At 46.0% G+C, this 25096-nt stretch overlaps 1 protein-coding gene across 1 annotated transcript; it reads left to right on the forward strand.

Annotated features, from left to right (window-relative positions):
• The first annotated feature begins 10850 nt into the window (after window positions 1-10850).
• On the forward strand, window positions 10851-24344 carry LOC123026344 (extracellular tyrosine-protein kinase PKDCC-like). Its single transcript, XM_044435850.1, has 7 exons — window positions 10851-11324; window positions 13991-14113; window positions 15931-16202; window positions 16972-17051; window positions 17150-17254; window positions 18219-18395; window positions 23039-24344. The coding sequence occupies exons 1-7, from the start codon at window positions 10851-10853 to the stop codon at window positions 23140-23142; spliced, it is 1335 nt and encodes a 444-aa protein (XP_044291785.1). The 3' UTR covers window positions 23143-24344.
• The last annotated feature ends 752 nt before the right edge of the window (window positions 24345-25096 follow it).

The following is a 25096-nucleotide window of genomic DNA, read 5'->3' on the forward strand; positions in this document are numbered from 1 at the left end:
CTGCAAATACAGTGGTATTGGTCTGGTGCTGACCACCAGAGCAGCCCAGATCCTGTCACAGTACAAAATGTCACAGTACATCCACACCTTCTTCTTGGACGGCCCTGGTTCAGGGTTGCATCCAGTGAGCTATGCCTGGGGATACTTGACTGGGGATGACACTCACAACCCTTTACATTCTGACATGGGTAATCCACATTACAATGCATCAGCTTAGAAGATGTTTATATTCTTCTGGTTTAGAGCTTGAATTGGAAGCATGAATCTTGTCTGGATGAGAAAGATCACCGAAATAATTCTTCATTTTCTACTGATTGCCTTCAAATAAGCCTTGAGATCCCTTCACCACATCAGATTTTGGCAGGGCCAGCTGCACAGATATTAGATCATGGTAAAACAATACCTATGGTTGCTTTCTTCTAAAACCCAGTCCAATTCTCCTGTTTCTTTTCCATTTTGCTATAGCAAACCACTACCAGGGACATGTTACTTAGAAAAGTCAGTTTTCTCCAGCAGCTTTTCCACTATCCCAGTTACAGCCCTCCAGCCCCATACAATGCCATTCCAGAGAGTGCCCTGACCTGAGTCTGCTGGGGGCTGGAATCAGAAGAAGAGGAAATCTCTAATCCACAGATATAATTCTGCTCAGAGTTTGTTGCATCCAAGCCCATGCAGAGAGGAAGACAGAGCTGATATAAATGGACAAAGGTCAGTTGCATGAAGGTCCAGCAATGGGCCAGCCATGAGAAGTCCCAGACTGATCAAAATGGCTTTTAAACTTGGTTAAACTGAGGACCATTGTTCTGATTATCTTGTTTTTTTCAGCCACCACATTTTCTTAGCATCCAGAAACATGATGAAAGCTCCTGAATTAAATCTTATGTTGTCTTCTGTAATGGTATCTGAACAAATCTACATGCATATATGGGAAAGTGCACAGGTTTTTTTCAACATTCCAGAATAGATTTTTTCCCATTGCTGCAGAAGCAAGCTGCTTTCTGTTTCAGTTTTAAAATGTATATTGAAAACTAGTTAGTCTCTTTGTCAAATACAACTTTAAGGTGTCCCCTGTTGTTTTCAGTGGGAACCATCCAGTAATACACCAATTAACACCTAGTGGTGCCCAGACCAGAGTTTCAGGACCTTTGCTTTACCTGTAGCGGAGCTTGAGGCATTTGGGGAAGCTGTGTCCCAGAGTGAACTCACTCATCTGCATTTTCTGAACTGATGTGCAGATCAGAATGTTTGCACAGCATCTCTCAGGCTCCTTGAAAATGCATCCAAAATGTCCCGAGAAGTGTTGATGTTTGGTGATGTGATATTCCTCCCAGGAGCATAAGAAAAATGATGTCCACAAGACAGCCATCTTTTCCCCTGTACAACATCTCTAGGAGGAAAAGTGCATCATCCAGGGGGCATTCTGGATGCATTCTTTGGACTCAGATGCAGTTGTAGCCAATCCAGCCCTTCAAACCTGTACAAGAAAGAAGGTGCAAAGGCAACACTTGGACCATCTTGCACACCTGTCAGCACATCTTTTAAAAATAATTCCATACAGATTAAAAGCAAACAGAAAACAAATTCATACATTCATGTGTAAATGGGATGGACTGGACATCACAGTCATGTGCACAACCAAGATGGACTGAATTTAGACTAATTTGTCCCTACCTAATTCCCTGAGAGAGAGATCCCACATGTACCAGGATTATGCATTCAACACTCATCTCTTTTTCTTAAATCTATTCTCCATAATACACATGAAAATATATTCCCTCCTGCCTGAAATTTCTGTAAATATATAGGCTGGCTACCAGAAGAATACTGTATGCAAAATTCTTTTTCTTTTTTCTTTTAGAAAGAAAGGAGAATAATTCATGTCCCTGTGCTAAGCCAAAAAAAAAAAAAAATGACTTAAGACTTTTATTACTGCTTCATGAGAATAAGGGCTTTGATCATTTCCAGGGTAGAAAGGAGGAACAAAATATGGAGCCCTCTGTTTAATACAGCAAACAGCTATTATCTTCTTCAGGCAAAGACTGAGTCCATCAAATTCACATAGCAATGCAATACAGAAAATGACTACACAACGCAGATGTGTACACACAGCATTGCCAAGAGAGTCTTTATTTGTGTTCTTATTTTATTAAAAAACATTTTATTAAAACATTTTTATGCTGCCCCATTCGCCGAAGCCTTGGGGCGGCTTACGACAATAAATAAAACCACATAAATTAAAATATACATATAGAATAATAATAATAATTTAAAATACAATATACACACAATATAAAATAAGCCGCCCTGGCCAGATAAAATTCAGTACTATTAACATTTAAAATGTTGCTTAAATAAAAAGGACTTCGCCTGGCGCCGAAAACAAATAACGACGGCGCCTGGCGGACCTCTCTGGGGAGCGCATTCCATAACTTAGGCGCCACCGCTAAGAAAGCCCTCCTCCGAGTAGCCACCCTCCTAATTTCTCTCACGGAGGGCTCCCAGAGAAGGGCCTCTCCCGCCGATCTCAGGGGGCGACTGGGCATATATGGATGTAAGTGCTCCTTCAGGTAACCAGGACCCAAGCCGTTTAGGGCTTTATAGGTCATCACCAACACCTTGAATTGGGCCCGGACTTCAATGGGGAGCCAGTGAAGCTGACGGAGGACTGAAGTCATGTGAACATAACGCCCAGTCCCCATCAGCAGCCTGGCAGCTCTATTCTGAACCAACTGAAGTATCCGGACCGTCTTCAAGGGTAGCCCCACGTAGAGCGCGTTACAGAAGTCAAGACGGGAAGTCACCAGCGCATGAGTCATTGTTGCAAGGCAGTCGTACTCCAGGTAGGGACGCAGCTGATGAATCAGCCGAAGCTGGAGGAAAGCACTCCTCGCCGCTGTTGTCACCTGAGCTTCGAGTGAAAGCTCCGGGTCAAGGAGCACTCCCAAGCTGCGGACCTTGTCCCTAGGAGGGAGTGCGACCCCGTTCAGGACAAGGTTCAATTCACCTTCCCTGAAGCCCGATCCGCCAACCAACAGGACCTCCGTCTTGTCTGGATTAAGCTTCAGTTTATTGGCCCTCATCCAGCCCATTACCTCGGCCAGGCACCGGTTCAGTACAGCCACTGCCTCACCTGGATTGGTGGAAAACGAGAGGTAGAGCTGGGTATCATCAGCGTACTGATGGTTCCGCAGCCCACACCTCCTGATGACCTCTCCCAGCGGTTTCACGTAGATGTTGAACAGCAAAGGGGACAAAATGGACCCCTGCGGTACTCCATGGCAAAGCTGCCATGGCGCAGAGCCATAGTCCCCCAGCACCACCTTCTGGAATCGGCCGTTGAGATAGGAGTGTAACCACCGCAAGGCGGTGCCTCCGACCCCCAATCCCGCAAGCCTATCCAGAAGGATACCATGGTCGACGGTATCGAAAGCCGCTGAGAGGTCCAGAAGAACCAACAGGGACGTACTCCCCCTGTCCTTCTCCCTGCACAGGTCATCGTACAGGGCGACCAAGGCAGATTCAGTACCGTACCCGGGTCTGAAGCCGGACTGAAATGGGTCCAGATAATCAGTTTCATCCAAGAGTGCTTGGAGTTGTCCCGCCACCACTCGCTCTAACACCTTGCCCAGAAACGGGATGTTGGCCACCGGTCTATAATCAGTGGCCATCCCTGGATCCAGTGACGTCTTCTTCAGGACCGGTCGGACTACCGCCTCCTTTAAAGGGGCAGGCACCCGACCCTCCCTCAGAGTAGCGTTAACCACTTCTAAGATCCAGGTTCCAATCCCGTGCTTGGAATCCTTTATTAACCAAGACGGGCAAGGGTCCAAAAGGCAAGTGGTAAGACGTACTCGTCCAAGCACCTTGTCCACATCATCGGGCCGCAATAACTGAAATTCATTCAATAATTCTGGACGAGACGGTAGCGTTGGTGTCTCCCTTAAAACCTCTGAATCAATAGTGGAATCCAGCTCGTGATGAATCTGAGCGATTTTCTCCCTGAAATGCCCAGCAAAGTCGTCACAGCGGGCCTTTGAGGGTGGAATCAGCTCTTCTTTCGGACCTGGACAAACCAGGCCTTGCACCACTCGAAAGAGCTCCGTCGGACGGCATTGTAAGGAGGCAATGGAAGCAGAAAAGAATCTCTTTTTCGCCGCCCTCACCGCCACAGCATAGGCCCGATAATGGGCTCTCAAGTGTGTTCGGTCAGATTTATCCCGTGATCTCCTCCACCTACGCTCTAGTCGTCTCCCAACCTGCTTCATCGCCCTAATTCAGGAGTATACCAAGGGGAAGAGCGGGCTCTGCCCGGTGGGAGAGGACGCTTAGGAGCGATCGTGTCTACAGCCCTGGTCATCTCCCCATTCCACAGTTCGACCAGAGCCTCAACAGGAGCACCTGTCTTGTCAGCAGGAAGCTCCCCCAGGGCCTTCAGGAATCCTTCCAGATCCATCCGGCTCCGGGGGCGGACCCACACAATCGGGTCCGCACCCATACAGAGGGGGATGTGCCCCAAACACCTGAATAAACAACTCTGAACTGCTTAGAATTGGAGGTTATTGTACTCTAAGTCTTTAGATGGGGGCACATTTTGTTAATTTTTAGTGCAATAGATTAATATTGCTAATATTTTATGCCAGTTGGATATTAATAGACATGGCTAGCCTTGCTGGCTATGGGCTACCTCCTTCACCCGCGGTGGCCTGCCTGAAAAGCTGCGGGAGGAGGTCTGGCACCCATCCTGCTTGAGGGATCCTGTGGGCAGCTGGTTTCGCACTGTGTGTACTGGATGAGGTGGACATTGTGTCTGATCCAGCAGGGCTTCTTCGATGTTCTTAACATGAGAAAAAATAATATGGAAAATTAGTTGCATAATGGCAACTTGGTAAAAGGACAAGGTTTGTAACACTTTTTTAAAAGGATAGATAGTAAACCATGTAGTATTATCCTTGCATCATCATCATCATCTACATTTCTATACCACTCAACAGGCAAAGCTCTCAGGGTAGTTCACTCAAAGAAGCAGATGGTAAAAGAAAAAAAAAAAGGTTTAAAGAGGAATAGCCAAAATTCAACCCTTGCTTTTAAAAGGGCAGTTTTAGAGCAACATATTTAATGAGGATTTATTTAGACAATGCAGATGCTAATGTATCGTATATGCAATATAGGATATATATGCAATGTACCCTGATCATGTGGAGAATTTCCACACACACATTTGGAAAATTCAATTCATACAATTAGAATTTCAAGAGCAGCAACACAGGGGGAGTCTGTGCTTCCCCCCCCCCCCCCCACACACACATGGTCTGATCCTGTGATTAAGCACTTGTTGGGGCTGCACTAGAGAGCCCGTTCCACATGCAGAGGCTCCCATGCAGTCTAGAATGTTGATTGTGCAAAGCATGTGGAGCCTTCACACACCATCCCAGGCCTTCAGCACCACTACATGATTAGGAGCAGAGCCAGTTGCCAGGGATGCAAGAGAGGAGTGAGGCCAATGCATACAGCCCCATGCTCCTAGTCCATATGACTGTAATCACATAGACTGTAACACCCAAAGGGAACTAATGTGTTTATACACATTTTTGTACTGTACTCCTGAGAATGAGCAAGCTTGAAATATTTTGGATAAGATTTTAAAAATCAATGTTTTGTGCAGATTCTTGGCTCATTTTTCTCTCATTTTTTCTCCTGGTGCAGAATATGCCTGTGTTTCTACTTTGCCCTGGGCAAGAACAGGAATAAAACAAGAATAAAACACAGCCAGTGACTCACCATAGGCCAGCCACTGGGTTGTTCAGTCCCTAAGCTGCCTGGCAGTCCAGGTTCACACATCATGCTGCATAGCCTGTGAAAGAGCTGATTATTAGGATGTGGTGGACAGGGAAACTGGAGGGCCTGCTGCACACACCACACCTGGGGCATCCCTGAAAATTCATCCATTCTTAAACAGATGGTCTGGGGTTGTGTGCAAACCAGGTTTACAGGTAGTTTGGGGCAATCCCAGAAAGTAGTATGACAATGTGGTGATTAAAACAGTGATTGAAATACAGATTTTACATCTGTAAAATAAGGCAGAAGCAATCAAACAACAGTCCTAAAAGACCTAACAAAAACTATGTTTCTGAAAACACAACTAGTGTATAAGATATGGAGGTGGCCTTCCCAGGTTAGGGTTTTCCATAATCTACTGTTATTTCAGGATCTTGACTGAAGATGTGTTGTTGTTGTTAGTCGCAAAGTCGTGTCCGACCCATCGCGACCCCATGGACAACATTCCTCCAGGCCTTCCTGTCCTCCACCATTTCCCAGACTCCACCTCAGCTCACACCAACTGCCTCAGTGATTCCATCTAGCCACCTCATCCTCTGCCGTCCCCTTCTTCTTTTGCAGTCAATCTTTCCCAGCATTAGACTCTTCTCCAGGGAGTCCTTCCTTCTCATTAGGTGGCCAAAGTATTTGAGTTTCATCTTCAGTATCTGGCCTTCTAAAGAGCAGTCAGGGTTGATCTCCTCTAGGACTGACTGGTTTGATCACCTTGCAGTCCAAAGGACTCATAGGAGTCTCCTCCAGCACCACAATTCAAAGGCCTCAATCCTTTTGCGCTCAGCCTTCCTTATGGTCCAGCTTTCACAGCCATACATTGCAACAGGGAAAACCATAGCCTTGACTATACGCACTTTAGTTGGCAGGGTGATGCCTCTGCTTTTTACTATGCTGTCTAGATTTGCCATAGCTTTCCTTCCCAGGAGAAAGCGTCTTTTAATTTCTTGGCTGCAGTCCCCGTCTGCGGTGATCTTGGAGTCTGTCACTACCTCCATTTCTTCCCCATCTATTTGTCAGGAAGTGAGAGGACCGGATGCCATGATTTTAGTTTTCTTAATGTAGAGTTTCAAGCCAACTTTTGCACTCTCCTCCTTTACCCGCATCAAGAGGTTCTTTAGTTCCTCTTCACTTTCTGCCATGAGAGTGGTATCATCTGCATATCTGGGGTTGTTGATATTTCTCCCAGCAATCTTAATTCCAACTGGTGTTTCATCTAGCCCCGCCTTTCTCATGATGTGCTCTGCATATAAGTTAAATAGGCAGGGTGACAGTATACAGCCTTGCTGAACTCCTTTCTCAATTTTGAACCAATCAGTGGTTCCATGCCCAGTTCTCACTGTTGCTTCTTAACCCGCATATAGATTTCTCAAGAGACAAATAAGATGGTCTGGTACTCCCATCTCTTTAAGAACTTGCCACAATTGGTTGTGATCCACACAATCAAAGGCTTTAGCGTAGTCAATGAAGCAGAAGTAGATGTTTTTCTGGAACTCCTTAGCTTTCTCCATGATCCAGCGTATGTTGGCAATTTGATCTCTAGTTCCTCTCCCTTTTCGAAATCCTGCCCGTACTTCTTGTAGTTCTCGATCCACATATTGCTGGAGCCTAGCTTGTAGGATTTTGAGAATAACTTTGCTAGCATGTGAAATGAGTGCAATGGTGTGGTAGTTCGAACATTCTTTGGCATTGCCCTTCTTTGGGATCGGAATGCAAACTGACCTTTTCCAATCCTGTGGCCACTGTTGAGTTTTCCAACTTTGCTGGCATATTGAGTGTAGCACTTTTACTGCATCGTCATTTAGGATTTTGAATAGCTCAGCTGGAATACTGTCACCTCCACTAGCTTTGTTGTTGCTCAGACTTCCTAAGACCCATTTGACTTCACATTCCAGGATGTCCAGCTCGAGGTCAGTGACCACCCCATCGTGGTTATCAGGGACGTTAAGCTCTTTCTTGTATAGTTCTTCTCTGTAATCTTGCCATCTCTTCTTAATCTCTTCTGCCTCTGTTATGTCCCTGCCATTTTGGTCCTTTATCATGCCCATCTTTGCATGAAATGTTCCCTTCATATCTCCAATTTTCTTGAAGCGATCTCTGGTCCTCCCTTTTCTATTGTTTTCTTCTATTTCTTTGCACTGTTCATTTAAGAAGGCATTCTTATCTCTTCTAGCTAGTCTCTGGAATTCTGCATTCAATTGGGTGTATCTCTTTCTCCCTTGCCTTTCACTTCCCTTCTTTCCTCATCTATTTGTAAAGCTTCCTCAGACAGCCAATTTGCTTTCTTGCATTTCTTTTTCTTTGGGATGGTTTTAGTTGCTGCCTCTTGTACAATGTTGCGAACCTCTGTCCATAGTTCTCCAGAGTTTGAGACCCATGGTATAGAGCTTCTCCATCTTGGACTGCAGAGCACATAGTCAATCTGATTTCTGTGTTGACCGTCTGGTGATGTCCATGTACAGAGTCGTCTCTTGGGTTGTTGGAAAAGAATGTTTGCTATGACCATCGTATTCTCTTGACAAAATTCTACCAGCCTGTGCCCTGCTTCATTTTGTACTCCAAGGCCAAATTTGCCTGTTATTCCGGTTATCTTTTGGCTTCCTACTTTAGCATTTCAATCCCCCATGATGATAAGGACATCATTTTTTTGAGTTCATTCTAGAAGGTGTTGTAGGCCTTCACAGAACTGGTCAACTTCAGCCTCTTCAGCACCAGTGGTTGGGGCATAGACTTGGACTATTGTGATGTTGAATGGTTTGCCTTGGATTCAAACTGAGATCATTCTGTCATTTTGGAGATTGTATCCCAGTACTGCTTTTCCTACTCTTTTATTGACTATGAAGGCTACTCCATTTCTTCTGAGGGATTCTTGCCCGCAGTAGTATACCTGATGGTCATCTGAATTAAATTCACCCATTCCTGTCCATTTTAGTTCATGATTCCTAAGATGTCGATGTTCAGTCTTGTCATCTCTTGTTTGACCACATCCAGCTTGTCTTGATTCATGGATCTTACATTCCAGGTTCCTATGGAGTATAGATCTTTGCAGCATCAGACTTTCCTTTCACCACCAGCTACATCAACAACTGAGTGTCCTTTCGGCTTTGACCCAGTCGCTTCATTCTTTCTGGCGCTACTAGTATTAGCCCTCTGCTCTTCCCCAGTAGCATATTGGACACCTTCCGACCTGAGGGGCTCATCTTCCGGTGTCATATCTTTTTGCCTTTTGGTACTGTCCATGGGGTTTTCATGGCAAAGATACTGGAGTGGGTTGCCATTTCCTTCTCCAGTGGATCACCTTTTGTCAGAGCTCTCTGCTATGACCTGTCTGTCTTGGGTGGCCCTGCACAACATAGCTCATAGCTTCCTTGAGCTACACGAGTCCCTTCGCCGTGACAAGGCAGTGATCCATGAAGGAGGACTGAAGATGTATGGCACCCTAAAACAAATAATCAAACAAACAAGATGTTTCCTGTTCAGATAGCTTTCACATCCAAGAAGTGAACATTTTGCAAGATGCTCCAAGTAACACTAACAAATTAGAACTGGAAGAAATCTGGCCCGGCAGAAGTTTTTTAAATGAAACATGCAAAACGCTGGCATTCTTGCATGCCTAGAGAGGGCACTGGCTAAATTGCTTGATGGTGAGGGACCTCCACTCTGTCATATCATCTGCTACATTTTTAGGATAAACATTCCTTCAAGGATCCTGGAGGCATGTTTCTTCTCACAAGAACTCTGCAAGGAAGACTTGGCTGAAAAATAGTGACTTGGTTCAGGGACTAATTCACAAAGTTTTTCTTTCTCTATAGCAGTTTCTGCCCCTTTAGAAGCAACATGAAAGCCAGAATAAAGGTACCAGGACCTCCAAGGGAACAGGCATCCCAAAGCTCTGTATTTGCTTTCCCAACCTCATGCCTTCCAGATGTGTTGAACTACAACTGCTATCAGCCCCAGCTAACATATGTGGGGATGATGGGAATTGCACTACAACACTTCAGAAGCACACCAGGTCGGAGAAGGCTTTCTTGAGTCTGTCCCAGCCTGAAACTGGCAGCTAAATGCATGAATTGACTCTGTTAAAAAGCACAGCTTTGCTTGGGAAGTGCTAATAAGAAAGCAAGTTCCATCTCCAGTCTTGCTTCAGCAGCACTCCAGAAGTGCCCCCTCCATGTCAGTCATCTTCGAAAGATACGTGCTGCTGCAGGAGCGTAGCATCAGCTGAGCCTCACAACTGAATTTTGCAGCGGAAAGTTCCGCCTGTGCCACTGGAAAGCAGTACAGAGGGTGGCCAAATCTTGAACCTGCTAGGAAGCAAGGAAAGGAAAGGATTAAGTTGGAATGACGTGCGCTTTCTAACATTGTAGAAGCAGCAGAGAAGGGAGGCAGGAAGCTTTAGTTTTGCCTGATGCTTGTAATCTTAACTCTTAAGGTAACTAAAAGGTTACTCTTGGTGGCAAGAGTTGTTTATAAAAACCAGGTAGACTAACTTATAAAAACAACTTAGAGTAACTGTGTGCTTAGTTATGCTTTTCTCTTTTGCTTTGTATACATTTCTGGCAGACTGTCAAATGGGTATAGCTTCTTGAGACCTGCGCTCTTACATATTGTCACACTCGTGTTCCAGCAGTGCGGTTCTAACAAAACCACCGCTTTTTTATTTTCAGCGTACCTGTTGCTTACCGACGCTCTGACAAACCCCAGCCGAGTGGGGGCTGCTGATTTCAACTTCCCACCCCACCCCTGCATGTAGGCTGCGAACGACGCAGCTCAAGCGGCGCCTGACTGGGGAAAGGTGATCCATTCCGGAGGGTCCGGCTCCCTCGACCTCCCTCTTGGAGAGGCGGAGGACTCCGCCAAGGAGAACCCGAGAGCGGGGCGGTGACTGGCTCGGGCACGCCCCAGCCGGGAAGCCGATCGGGGCACGCTTCACCCGCAGACGGAGCCGAGGTCGCACAGGCCGGCGGGTGTCGGCCGCGTGACAGGCGGCTGGCTGGCTGGCTGGCTCCTTCGGCGTCGCCACCATGCAGGGCTCCGCGGCGCTCGTGCCCCTCCTGGCCGCCGCCGCCCTGGTCGTCCTGGCCCTTCTCACCGCGGGCCCCTGGAGGCCGCCCGACGGCCGGGTGCCGCCGAGCTTGATGCGGGAGCTGGCGCGGCGGCAGCTGGATCTGAGCCGCTTGGCAGCCTCCGCCAGGGCGCGCAACGCCTCGGCCGCTCCCGCGGGGCGCGCGGCGGCGGGCGCGCTGGGCTGCGCCGAGCTGAGCGGCGCGGTGGGCGCGAGCCTGGTGGGCGCCGGCATCACCAAGCTGGTGCGGAAGGCCGCTCTGTCGCCCGGCGGGGAGGAGGTGGCCCTGAAGTCCGTGCACTGGGCCGGCGGCGACGTGAGCCGCTGCGTGCAGCGCCACGGACACCCGGAGGGCTGCTCCCGGCTCGCCTCGTACAAGCTGCTGAAGGAGGCGGTTTTGCTAGAGCGCCTCGATCATCCCGGCATCGTCAAGGCACGTAGGGGAGAGGCAGGCCCCGGACCCGACCCGGCCCGCAGCTCTCTGGCTCTGGATGTTTCGGGGCGCACGCCAGGTCGACATTGCGCGCTCCAACGTGGTCGTTAAATTTGTATCTCTTGGTTAAGGTCGTTTGTCTTGGTTACGTTTGTATTCTGCCCAGGGATGCTCAAAGTGGGTCGAAATGGTGCTTAGCGCCATTGAAAATCCAGTAGGAATTATGCCGTAGTTACTTTCGACTGCCAGTCGTAAATACGTTTATTATATGGAAGCCCCACTGAACACAGTGAGAATCCTGGGAAAACGTTGTATAGGATTTTGCAGGCTTTAACTTTACCTCGGAGCCGTACTTTTCTTCTCCACCCACAGTAATTACAGAAGCGTGATGGTGGCCTATGGCTGCTCAATGGGTGGGGAAATGCTCTTTGCACATGCTTGCATGCACTCGATGTCTTTAACATGGCTCAGAACATTGAACCTTTGCTCTAAAAACGTTTAAGATTGAGTCCAGCTCAGAACTAAGTGACCAAGCCATGAACCCTGCATGCAATGTTTAATGCAGAATTTAGCACTCTTGATTGTGTTTTACTGTAGATTTGTAAAACTTACTGTTTTACCTCCTTTTCTTTGTAGGCCTGCAAGCTGTGTAACACAATCCTAAGCATGGTTATTTGGAAGCAATACTGAGTTCAGTGGTCTTCCTTCCAAGTAAATGTGCATACAGTTAAATGCATTAATTCTGATTTCAGATCTCAAATGGATGCAACCAGAGGCTAAATCATTTATTTTATACTGAAAACTGGAGTAGACATTTAAAAAATTAAAGTATTTGAGGGTACGTTTAGGTTAAGTGTGCCTTTCTTTTAAGTGAGGTCTGTTGCTAACATGCATTCCTATTTGGTACCCCACTTCTGGCAGCATGCACAAACTTAACCATTTAACCAATTAGTAACTAACTGATTACTCAATGTTCCCTAAAGGTTTTCATGGAGCTGGATTTGCTGCATTTGAGAGTGCAGACCATGAGAATATAGGAGGACTACTTTTATAGTATGTCTGCTCATGGCATATAAGGAATTTGTGGCTACCCATTGTGATGATCACTGGATGAGATTTTTTTAAAAATTAAGGTGGTCATGTTGACGGTGACAACAGTGCAAAATCAAATTTGTGAAAAAAATATAAGGCAAGCTCAAAAGATCACAAAAAAATAGACAAGCATTCAAATCTCTGGATTTTTTTTTCATCAGGTGAAATGTTACAGAAAAGCAGATTTAGCAGTGGAGGATGGGTGGGCAGGAAAAAAGCAATGACCCTGACTTGATGAAGTCAGAGTGTCTTTCACCAGAGTCCCAAGATGATGATGAAAGGAAGGAAGTTTATTTTCCCTCCCCATCTTTTCTCCTCATCCCTCTCCCCCTGCCAAACTTTCTGGGTGGTACCATCTTCCCTGATAAAAAGATTAGGAGATCTCAGAAGCTTGCAGTTTTTGTGATATTTCTGTTGGCTTAACAAAGGCATCACACTAATACTGATTTGTAATGGATAGGGGTCTGGAGGCTTCCCAGTACAACTGGCAAATAACCAGGGGAGTCATTTATTTATTTATTTAGGATGCAACACTGGAATTGCTTGTAGCCCTCTGAACTTAGAGGATTACAGGTATCTTAGGCAGGGCAGGAGGCCAAGGTCACTTCCCTGCTCCTCTGGCTTGGCAAACTGCTTAGACTTCCAATTTCAGCCATCTAAGCACAGCAGTTTGGAGCAAGGGAAAGGCTGAGACATCACCAGGATACATCTCAGTTTTGCAGCTCCAGCCACCTCCCTGCTTTCCCAAACACCCCCTAAACTAAAGCCTTTCTCCCAGGTTGGTCTTCATGGGTGGACCTGGGTTCTGATGCAGCCGGGCTCTTGATTGTGATGTCCACCAGCCGCCACCACCCACTGACATGTGCATAAAAGAAAGGGTGGGGTTAGCAGGCTTGACTAAGATGGGAAATATTTAATCAGAAACCTCAAATGCAAGTCTTTGCATCTTCCTTCAGTTTAGGCTGCAATCTTATACATAATAATATGTTAGTATTATTATTAATCTGTTATTTTAATGGAAGCTTTCATTGGTTGGTTGTATTTTATTGCATGTTGCCTGGGGAGCTCATTTGATCCTTTGGCAGCTTATAAATGTAAAAATAAATAAATAGGAAGAAAAAACTCCTACAAGTCCCATCTGGCTGGCAAATGCTGGGACTTGTAGGATGTCTTTCCTGTCTAAAATATACATACATTTGCATCCTTGATTGCTTGTTCAGGAGCCACTTATAAGGAAGATGAAAAAAGCACAGAAAGCAGGTAGTTCTACCTCTTTAGAGGAGTAATCTTAATAGCAAAGTAGTCAGTGGAACAACTCTGTTCTCTGTGTAAGGACTAAATCTCAAAATGCAGATTAATAACTTTATGGGATGTATCATCATGTGTAGAACCATTAATGTAGGAATATTCTTGTTGTGGTGGAATCCAAAGCCATCTTTGTAAACATTTCTACATCTTCATTTGCTGTTCCCTATTGGCATATAGACACACACTATGTTCCTGCCTTTCAGAAAGCTAAATCCAAACACTTCCATCCTTGTTAATGCAGCAAATTGTACATTTTCTCTCAACAGTTGCGTGGTCGATGCTATGCAAGAAGCTTAGATTTTGAAATGAGAGTGGTCACCATGCTGGAGTTAGGAACACCACTGGAGATGATTCCGCTTCTGCAGACCCCCTGGGAAGAGAGATTTAAAGTAAGAAAACAAAAACAAGGGAGAGTTTTAATCAGTAGCTATGTGACCCCAGACTGAGTCCATGCGAAGAACAAATGGGATCTTCTCAACAATGTTTTCTGTTTGCTTATGGAAAGGCTTTTGAAGATTCTAGTTTTGATCTCTTTGAAGTCAGGTCCCACGTATATCCCTGTGACTGATACTGGTTTAAAAAGTCACCAAAGGTTTGGGAAAAAATGACACAGGGATTGGTTGTCTGACTTCTAGGTGTAATTAAAGGAAGGAAAATAACCTACATCACGTTTAAGTATATCATGGGTTCCTACCTCCTGCACTGAATCCAGAATAAAAATGCCCTGTAGAATTTACTTCATGGGCACACAGGAAGATGCTCAGTCCTAAGTTAGATTATTTGCCCAGCTAATTTAGTATTATCTATGTATTTATTACATTTATATCCTGCTTTTTCTCAGAGGCAGCAATACTCTCCTCTTCATGTTACCCTCACAACAACCCTGTCAGGTAGGTTGTAGTCAGTGACTGGCCCAAGTCACCTAATAAGCTTCATGGACAAGGGGAACTAGAACATGGCTCTCCCTAGATATTCTAACCACTACACTGGCTAGCTACTCTGGCTACAAATAGCCATTGAGGCCAAATCCCTGCTCCACACAGGACCACAAGTTAAGGCATCTCTGACAGATGGCTGTCCATCTGCCTCCTGAATGCCTCCAGGGTGGGAGAGCCCACCACCTCCCTAAGTAATTGGTCCCATTGCCTACTGCTCTTAACAGTCAGGATTTTTTTCCTGATGTCTGGCTAGAATCTGGCTTCCTGTAACTTAAGGCCGTTACTCCATATCTGGGATGACTGAGAAGCGATTCCCGGCTTCAGTGTGACAGCCAAGTATTTGAAAAGTGCTGTCATACCGCTCTGCAGTCTTTTCTTCTCAAGGTTAAACATGCCCAGCTCATTCAGCCTTTCCTCACAGGACTTTGTTTCCAGTTCCCTGATCAACTTCGTTGCCTTTCTCTGAACCCTTTCCAGTTTGTCTGCATCTTTCTTGAAGTGTGGTACCCAGATCATTTCATCCCAGAGGGCAGGGTGGACAGACTGCAGGTTTATGAGCTCTGTTTTGTTTTTATTGCAACCCATGATCCGCCAAGCATGGCCTGTGCAAAAGAAATGCAGTCAGAATAAAAGGCTTTGGAGCCATTTGGAGATCATTCAGTTCTTGTACTCCACACAGCTCCAAATCCTTTTATTTACCCTTTATTTTATTTTACAAAAAAAAAAAAAATCACGCAAATGTTTTGTTTTGCTTTTCATTTAAGCCATTTTATATTCAATTCCTATCCCACCCCAAGGGAATGATTTTGTGATTGCTGTTGTTAAATAATTGGGAGTCAACAGTCTTTGCCACAGATCCCTTCTGCCCATGCTTGCCATAGGATAATGATCTGTATTGTAGCTGACTTCAGGGGGAGAAGAAAACAAAGCTTCCACTGACATAAACAAAATCAGCCAATCAGTCTTGATTGATTTCAGCAAAGCTGTTCACAGAATGGAGGGACACACAAGCCACTGCAGTGGCCTGGAACCTCTTCACACCCTTCCATGAGGTTCTTTTACAGGGTTGCCTTCTCCCATTTGGGATTTTTCCTTCCTTTTTTGGAACCTTGGATTTCCTGTTACCACCCATCCTCTGGATGGGTATGGTTTTGGCTATATAAGGAACATTGCTTGGAGAGCTGCTATCACTGTATTCATTAGCTGTATCCCTTCACTGTGTATTCAGATGCCCCCAATCAATCTATATCCTTTTCCTCCTCTTTCAGATTTGCCTAGAGCTGGTAGAGCTGCTTTATTACTTGGCACATTCTCCTCTGGGCTCCATTGTCCTCCTGGATTTCCAGCCTCGGCAGTTTGTGATGGTGAAGGGTGTCCTGAAAGTTACAGACCTGGATGATGTGAGCACTGAAGAATTGTCCTGCAGGGCCAACAGGGACTGCACTCTGGAATTCCCCACAAGAAGCTTCATTTTCCCATGTGGCACACATGGGAAGTGTGAAGGGATGAATGAGAAAAGGAATCTCTTCAATGCGTACCGGTATGTTGCATATTTCAGGGAAAGAGCAGTGTAGTTGTGTGACACAGAAGCAATTAACCAACTCTTGATCTTCTTGCTGATCGGTTCAGTTCAAGCAATTTGCTCTTAGTTAGCCAACAAACTGTAGGCCAAGTTAGGATTAGGCAACCTTTGAGAACACAGGAGTTCACACAGTAGTTGGAGAAGTGGATGTCTTGTGAAGTATGGCTAGTCACAAAGGACAAGTAACCTGCCCAAATGACAGAGTATAATGTAGAGATCTTTTCAGTGGCTGCTAAACCACAGGCCCATTCCCTTTTTTCCTGTTTTCATGGTGACTGGGCACATAGAAGAAAGCATCAGCCTGCAGCTGCTCACTATCTTCTTTTCTGAAGAATGTATCTGAGCCCCATCTGTAGCCCAGATGCATTCATGGGAAAGGAAGGTAACAGCAGCTGGTGTGAAAATTGGTTTTATTTTTAAAGTAAGAAGCAGGAGGTGTACCTCGCTCAGTAGGCACCAGGAAAGCTGTTTGGGGGTGCACCAGGACCTGTGAAAATCATGCTGCCTATTCCTGGGTCAACCCTCAAAATGATAAAAGGCCCACAGAAATAACGGCTTTCTATTTATTTCTATTTATGGCTTATTCCCAGTGATTGGGACTCTAGTTGAGATACACAGGATTTGAACAAGATTTGCCCTTTAGACTGTACAAACAGTTCTGCAAGAAAATCACTCACACAGCATTTAAGATTCTAAAAGAATAAAGTAAAAATAATACTTTTTCTAGGTATTTCTTCATGTACCTCTTGCCTCATTTGGCACCAGTCACTTTGCAACCCATTCTGGCGAATATCTTGAATGCCACAGGTATGTGCTAATACATATTTTCAAAGGCATTTGTTTAAAGAAGAGCTTCTTTCAAGCACCTTTCTCTTTAAAACATCACATGCACCCTGTTCACGTAGGTGATTTGCGATATGGAGCAAGAGAAACCCGGAGAGCTTTCCAGAAAGTTTTGCATTTGTACAAGTCTGGACTTTACCTGCAGAAAAAGCCCTCTCCTTTAAAAGGTACTAAATGTAGATGCTTTTGAAGCCTTTACAGAATGGTTTACTCCTAGAGGGAGCATCAGACTCTGGCACATCGCAGGCTGGTCCTGCCAAGATTCTGAGTGACTGATGCAGCTCAGAGGGGAGGCGGTTCATATCCACAGACTGCTAGTCCCAGCTGCTGTGCACCTCCATGCCTGCATCCTGCATCTCGCACAACACTGCTGCAGATCGCCACTGCCATTGCTCTTTCTTCCTCGACAGATACCTTTTAACTTTAAAAGCGTTTTCTGTTGCAGGAAAGTGGCTAGCAGCACTTCTGTGAGTCTCTGCAGAACAGGTCACTGTATACATGGTGGAGTGCCTGGAGAGTACCTGTCCCATGACTGCTAGACCATAATTCCATTTAAGAGTGCCAAACCTCAGGCTTATGGACCCAATCCAATCTTCTTGGGTTCCCAAACCATCCCATAGAGTTTACCAGATGGGCACAGCCTCTTCCCAAGTTGTTGCATAGAAACAGTGAGTCAGAAGAGACCTCCTGGGCCATCTAGTCTGTGCATGTGAAAAAAATTGCTTTGGACCCATGGGACACTCGGTTAAGAGCATCAAGGGAGCACCAAGAGGCAGGGGCTGGGACAGGCTGACTGTTGGTTGATCCCAGTCTTCCCCCACCCCTGATCTTTTGGCAGCTTCCCAAGTTTAGCATCTTTTCATCCCTATTATAAAGGTTTATCCACTGGTGATAGGAGCTTGACACTAAAATATGGTAGTATTTTGGCCCTGCCCCTTCTGTTTGGCTCCAGCCACTACATGGATTGCAGTCCCCTAAACCTAACCCTAGAGTTTCTTGGGAATTTGACTATAGAACTTAGGTTGAAACAGATTCCACACCTCTGGTTTCAACCATTCAAGTTTAAACTATACATAATGCTGATTCATATTAATGATAATAACAACATTGTCTTTTCCTTTGCCTGCCAAGAATACATTGCCTTAAAGGGATTCCATCACACGGATGCAGAGGACTACAAGTGCTGGCCATCCTATAGCCGTTTGGGATGTATGATCTCTGTTCACAACACAGAGGAAGCAGCGTCCATTTGCAGTTCACACCCCCAGTGTCAGCGTTTTATCATCACCCCAGAGAGGACATGGACAGGTGAGAGCGCATAGCTCCAGTTACACCATTTCCTCCATTTTTATTTTTAAGAACGCTTCCCTTTTGTGGTACAGGATCCAGTAACCTGTTCTTGGTGTCGCATTCATTTTGTGTGTCCTTAAACAGAAAAAAATCCTAGCGCTACCAGCATTCCCCAGGACTTTTCTCTCTCTCTAAACATCCATAGGAGTACGCCCTGAAGGAGCATTGTCACAGGCCCTTGAAAGCATCCTTAGAATCAAGATGGGAAAGAGTGCTCTGACCCCAGAGAGGGGAGTCCCATCGAACAAAAAAGCAGAGCATGGAGGTGGGGATGGGGAGGCAAAGAAGGTCACCACCACTGCTCCTGCCCTGCAAAGGATGAGCAAAAGCCTCCAGTTTGGGGGGCTTACAAGCGTCACAGTAGGAGTATTTTATTTATTTATTTTTCGATTTCTATCCTGCCTTTTTCCTACAAAGGGCTCAAGGCAGCTTACATCTCTTCCTCCATCTTATCCCCACAACAACAACCCTGTGGGGTAGGTTGGGCTGAGAGTCTGTGACTGGCCCAGAGTCACCCAGTTGGCTCCGTGGCTGAGCGGGGACTTGAACCCGGACCGTCTGAGTCCCAGTCCCGTGCTCTTCACCACTACGCCGCACATGGCCCCTGTGCCTTCCTTAGTTGCCCATCCCATGCTGGAACACGACCCACTGCCTTCCAGTGGCAGGATGCCAACAGTGGGCCTCAGAAACATTACTGTAGTTTTATTTTTATTTTCGGTTTATATCCTGCCTTTTTATTTTATTTATTTTATTTTATTTTATTAAAACATTTTTATGCCGCCCCATTCGCCGAAGCCTCGGGGCGGCTTACAACATAGATAAAACAAGTTAAAATCCATATAAAATAATCTTAATTAAAACTCACATTATAAAATAAGCCGCCCTGGCCAGATAAAATTCAATTGTATTTAGCATTTAAAATGTTGCTTAAATAAAAAGGTCTTAGCCTGGCGCCGAAAAACAAATAACGACGGCGCCAGGCGGACCTCTCTGGGGAGCGCATTCCATAACTTAGGCGCCACCGCTGAGAAAGCCCTTCTCCGAGTAACCACCCTCCTAATTTCTCTCACGGAGGGCTCCCGGAGAAGGGCCTCTCCCGCCGATCTCAGGGGGCGACTGGGCAAATATGGATGTAAGCGCTCCTTCAGGTAACCAGGACCCAAGCCGTTTAGGGCTTTATAGGTCATTACCAACACCTTGAATTGGGCCCGGACTTCAATGGGGAGCCAGTGAAGCTGACGGAGAACTGGCGTCATGTGAACATAACGTCCAGTCCCCGTCAGCAGCCTGGCAGCTCTATTCTGAACCAATTGAAGTATCCGGACCGTCTTCAAGGGTAGCCCCACGTAGAGCGCGTTACAGAAGTCAAGACGGGAAGTCACCAGCGCATGAGTCACTGTTGCAAGGCAGTCGTACTCCAGGTAGGGGCGCAGCTGATGAATCAGCCGAAGCTGGAGGAAAGCGCTCCTCGCCGCTGTTGTCACCTGAGCTTCAAGTGAAAGCTCCGGGTCGAGGAGCACTCCCAAGCTGCGGACCTTGTCCCTAGGAGGGAGTGCAACCCCATTCAGGACAAGGTTCAGGTCACCTTCTCCGAAGCCCGAACCGCCAACCAACAGGACCTCCGTCTTGTCTGGATTGAGCTTCAGTTTATTGGCCCTCATCCAGCCCATTACCTCGGCCAGGCACCGGTTCAGTACAGCCACTGCCTCACCTGGATTGGTGGAAAACGAGAGGTAGAGCTGGGTATCATCAGCATACTGATGGGTCCGCAGCCCACACCTCCTGATGACCTCTCCCAGCGGTTTCATGTAGATATTGAACAGTAAAGGGGACAAAATGGAACCCTGCGGTACCCCATGGCAAAGCTGCCATGGCGCAGAGCCATAGTCCCCCAACACCACCTTCTGGAATCGGTCGTTGAGATAGGAGCGGAACCACCGCAAAGCGGTGCCTCCGACCCCCAATCCCGCCAGCCTATCCAGAAGGATACCATGGTCGATGGTATCGAAAGCCGCTGAGAGGTCCAGGAGAACCAACAGGGACGCACTCCCCCTGTCCTTCTCCCTGCACAGGTCATCGTACAGGGCGACCAAGGCAGATTCAGTACCGTACCCGGGTCTGAAGCCGGACTGAAATGGGTCCAGATAATCAGTTTCATCCAAGAGTGCTTGGAGTTGTCCCGCCACCACTCGCTCTAACACCTTGCCCAGAAACGGGATGTTGGCCGTTTTTCCTACAAAGGGCTCATGGCAGCTTACATTTCCTCCTCCATCTTATCCCCACAACAACAGCCCTGTGAGGTAGGTTGGGCTGAGAGTCTGTGACTGGCCCAGAGTCACCCAGTTGGCTCCATGGCTGAGCGGGGACTCGAACCCGGACTGTCTGAGTCCCAGTCCCGTGCTCTTCACCACTACGCCGCACATGGCCCCTGTGCCTTCCTTAGTTGCCCATCCCATGCTGGAACACGACCCACTGCCTTCCAGTGGCAGGATGCCAACAGTGGGCCTCAGAAACATTACTGTAGTTTTATTTTTATTTTCGGTTTATATCCTGCCTTTTTCCTACAAAGGGCTCATGGCAGCTTACATTTCCTCCTCCATCTTATCCCCACAACAACAGCCCTGTGAGGTAGGTTGGGCTGAGAGTCTGTGACTGGCCCAGAGTCACCCAGTTGGCTCCGTGGCTGAGCGGGGACTCGAACCCGGATCGCCTGAGTCCCAGTCCCAGCTCTTACCCACTGCGCCACGCTGGCCCTGAGGTACTGCTGTACCGCGTCATCTTCTTTCAGTTGCAGAAATTAAGCTCTGGTGGTCTTGATGATAAGTAAACTCTGCCCCAGAAGGCCATTCAGTCAGTTCCTACAGCATTTCTTAATAGTTCTGTCTGCTGGGTATACATTAACATTTGGGCTAGAATACATCAAGAGGTGTATCCTCCATCAAATATCTCTGTTGGCTTTCTGTCTACTGTGCTAAATACTTTGAGTAGATTTTTGCTCTGCATCGTTAAACAGCTTCTGGGTCCACCAGCCAAAAGTAGGATACAGTAATCCATGTGGTATGTATAGGCTTTTGTCTTTGAGATGTAAAACCTAGGATGACAGCAACACTTATATTTATGGCAGTGGCATTTATGATATCCTGTATTGACCTAAATCCTTAAACTGACAGATTTCACCAATAACTTGTAATTTCATCAAAAACTTGTAATTAGCTCTGTCTGTGAAGGCGCAAGCCTTTCCCTGAAAGTAGTTGCTGGAGAATCTCCAACATGCTCCTCTCTCTGGTTCCAGGGGGCAAAGAAGGCAGGTACTCCATTTATTTGGCACATCCCAATGGCCACTGAGGCTGTATCAGCAGTGGTCACATCACAGTGATAGATAAAAGGGTGTGGTGGTTTTCCTTGCCCCTCCTTTAAATCCTGAGTGGATGCGAAGATTGCTGGAGCTGACACCGTACAAGCGCATGGTTGCTGCCTCCATAAAATGTAACCGTGGCATTTTGCACCCTGGGATCCAATGACAAGTGGATTATAAATTTTATAAATGAATACATAAAATATTGCTGCTGCCATCAGTGCTGCTGCATTAATATTGTGGGGAAGATTTGGTCAGCAACCACCCGTTCGCATGCTTTTGGCATTGACAATCCCCACTTCGTGATGCAAAAACATAAAGTGGAAAGGCTGTCTCCAGTTTGTCACTTTTTATCCCCATATATCAGTTCTTAGTTTATCCCTTGGTCACAAACCTCTTGCCACCAAATGGAGGCGGAATAAAAAACGGGCTCGTGGCACTTCCACAGGCTGCAAAGCCCCACTTTGCCATTGAATGCATGGATTTAAAAACTGCTGGCACAGCTTTGTCTCCCCTGTTCACACTGCTCTCCTCATTGGCCTGCTGCTTCTTTCTGCTGGGGGTTACATCCTGTTTGTGGCCAGAGGGGACCGTATCCCTCCTAACTGCTTGGTTCAGGGTGCTTTCTGCAGTCTAAGGCAGCAGTGGAAGCTGATGAAGGAGCAAGCAGCGAAGGGGAAGCAAGACGGGCCTCAATCTGTGCTGGATTTCCTAGTGCGCTCATCTCGATGCTTCTGCTGTTAACATAAGGTGGAATGTTGCTGAAGTTCATCCTTTGGAAACCAAGTACAGCAGCTTTAGCAACTGCTGCTGAAGGGAATTGGGGACGGCTTGGGCTTGGTGCTGCTGCCTTCTCTGGCTATAGACAACATGTTCTTGTTCATTTTAGTTGTCATTTTATTATTATTTGATTACTAGGCTGCCCAATAGCCAAAGCTCTCTGGGTACTTTACAGCATTTTAAAGCAACTGCATGTAGTAGATAGTTGTAAAGTTGTAATGCATTGTGCAGGGTACATCATAGGGCAGCAATTCCCCAAAAAGATGCCCTCCAGAGGTCTTGACCTTCAGCTCCCAACATCCCATCAAGTTCTAAGCTTTTTTAGGGCTCAGCACATTATATTTTTTAATAAGGTTGTTTATCAGGTGTCTTCTTTCAAGTGTTTTTAGCTGGTTTTAAATGTTATATGTTAAAGAATTTACATTAGGAGTCTATTATTAAACATTTATATGTATTTTTTCTCCAGGACGTCCACTTGCTTTGTTTCGAAGTAACATCACTGAATTAATTCCAGGCGGCAACCTGGTGGTTTACGTCAAACGAGCCACAGCCGCAAGGGGAAGTCTCTGACAGGGAGTTTGAGCGAGCAGAGAATCTTTGGACAAGGAATATTGAAGAATGGCTCCTAGGACTAACCTCACTCTCTCCAAGGGATGACACACTTTATTGCTGCTGTGGGGTGTTTCTCAGTACTGGGGGAAGTTTCATCTGAGTCAAAGGGTGCCAATTTAATGATCAAAGCAAGGCTTCCCTGCGTAAGATGTCAGTCAACCCAGATTTACTTTGCCAAGTGGTTTATTTGTTCCCAGTCTCAAGGATTATATATGAGCATCATCTAATTTCAGCCATCCCTGGGATTTGCAGTGGATTGTTGCTTGCTCCATCAAGAAGCCAATTTGGCAGCAAAGCAATGGACATTTCCTTGTTCTATGAGTTCAGGATGGTTGCGACAATCCAGCTGAAATTATGGGTACACGCATGGAACCGGGATCTCTGCACATATTCTGTTCCTAGCTGCTTTGCCCAATAAGACAAACTTTTCGCCCAATGAATGTTTGGAAAATAGATCCTGAAAGGGCCATTCTCAAAGAGCTGATGGATGCTTTTGGAAGTGCCCATGGAGACAAACCTACTTTCTTTTTGTCTTGTCAGGTTGGCTTTCTTTGAAGGCGTAACAGACAAATTCACTGTGTTTGTTTTGTTTTTTTTGTTTAGTTACATCAGATCTTCAGAGAGAGATTCACCCTCTCAAAAATGTACATGCCCAAGCCTGCCCTACATGTCTTTCCAGATTCTTACTTGCAGACTCCCCTAGTTCCCTTTTAAAGACATCCAGACTATATCACCTTTTGGGGAAGAAGGATAAGGTGTGTCTTTTGCCAAGATTACCTTCTATGCCTCCAGCTAGTTCCTAGGCATGGTGGACCATTTACCTGTATGTTCCCTAACAAAAGATGTGCCTGGTACACTTTGGCTCTGACCCTTCAAGGAAATTTCCAGTGGACCTCTAGACCTCATTAACTCTTTCCTGTCGAAACCCCCAATATACTGGGAACCCTAGTTACTGTGGAACAGCTAATATTTATTTTGCAGGAGGGACAGGTATTTATTTAAGGATGCAAAGTCCCAGGTGATGCAGCTTTTTGGAAAGCTTTGTATCAACCTTGAAGGTTTTCCAGAGTTACTTTCAGTGAAAGAAATCCTGCTGAGCAAAGAGTTCAGCTACTGATGTACCAAAGTTTATAAAGTTTTGACCCTTTCTACTCTGAAAATGCCTTGTATTTCTTTTATTTTTAATGTTTATATTGTTATCAGTGAAAAATACTGTTAACTGTTGACAGAAAGCACTTCTTCACCACTTGTCTGTAACATCATGGAAAGTGCATGGATATTCTAATTGCATAAGGATGAATAAGAAAAGCATAAGGTGAAGACTGAGGTCTTACCTTTGAGTAAATAAAGCGAGGATTACACTGCACAATAGGTAATGTGCTTAGGTGTGCTGGCATTGCAAGGAGCCTGAAAGAAATGCTGGCACACTGCATAGGTAGTGCTTCTGGCATCTTGTACTGTTTTGGAAACGGAGTCCAGACTGAGAATACATATTGGGGCTTTTAATGGAGCTGCAAGCTGGAGACCTGGTTAGGGGGAGAGAAACTCAGACTGAACAAGAAACACTCATGTTCAGAGAGGTCCTGAGTCACTGAGTCTCCACCTAATCTGTTATTTATATGCACACTGTTTTCAGGCTTACATAACTCTGGACAACTTAAAAGGAGGATGTGATATAAAGGTGATATAAAGCTAATAAACACACATTCCCTTTAAAAGAAAAGTGAACTTGAACATAAAAAATGCGCACAGAATGGTCCCATCTCCATTCTGTCAACTTGAGCACAATACATTTTGGAGTGGTTGGATTTTGCATACATTCCATGCTGGCTGTGAGGGAAGAGGGCCTGGATCTCTGGCTCTCCCTTCAAAGCTCTTCCTCTGACCTTGGAAGCTTTTTTCAGAGGTATCT

This window comes from Varanus komodoensis, unplaced genomic scaffold (assembly GCF_004798865.1).
Source record: "Varanus komodoensis strain SLA01 unplaced genomic scaffold, ASM479886v1 scaffold3, whole genome shotgun sequence".
NCBI lineage: Eukaryota > Metazoa > Chordata > Lepidosauria > Squamata > Varanidae > Varanus > Varanus komodoensis.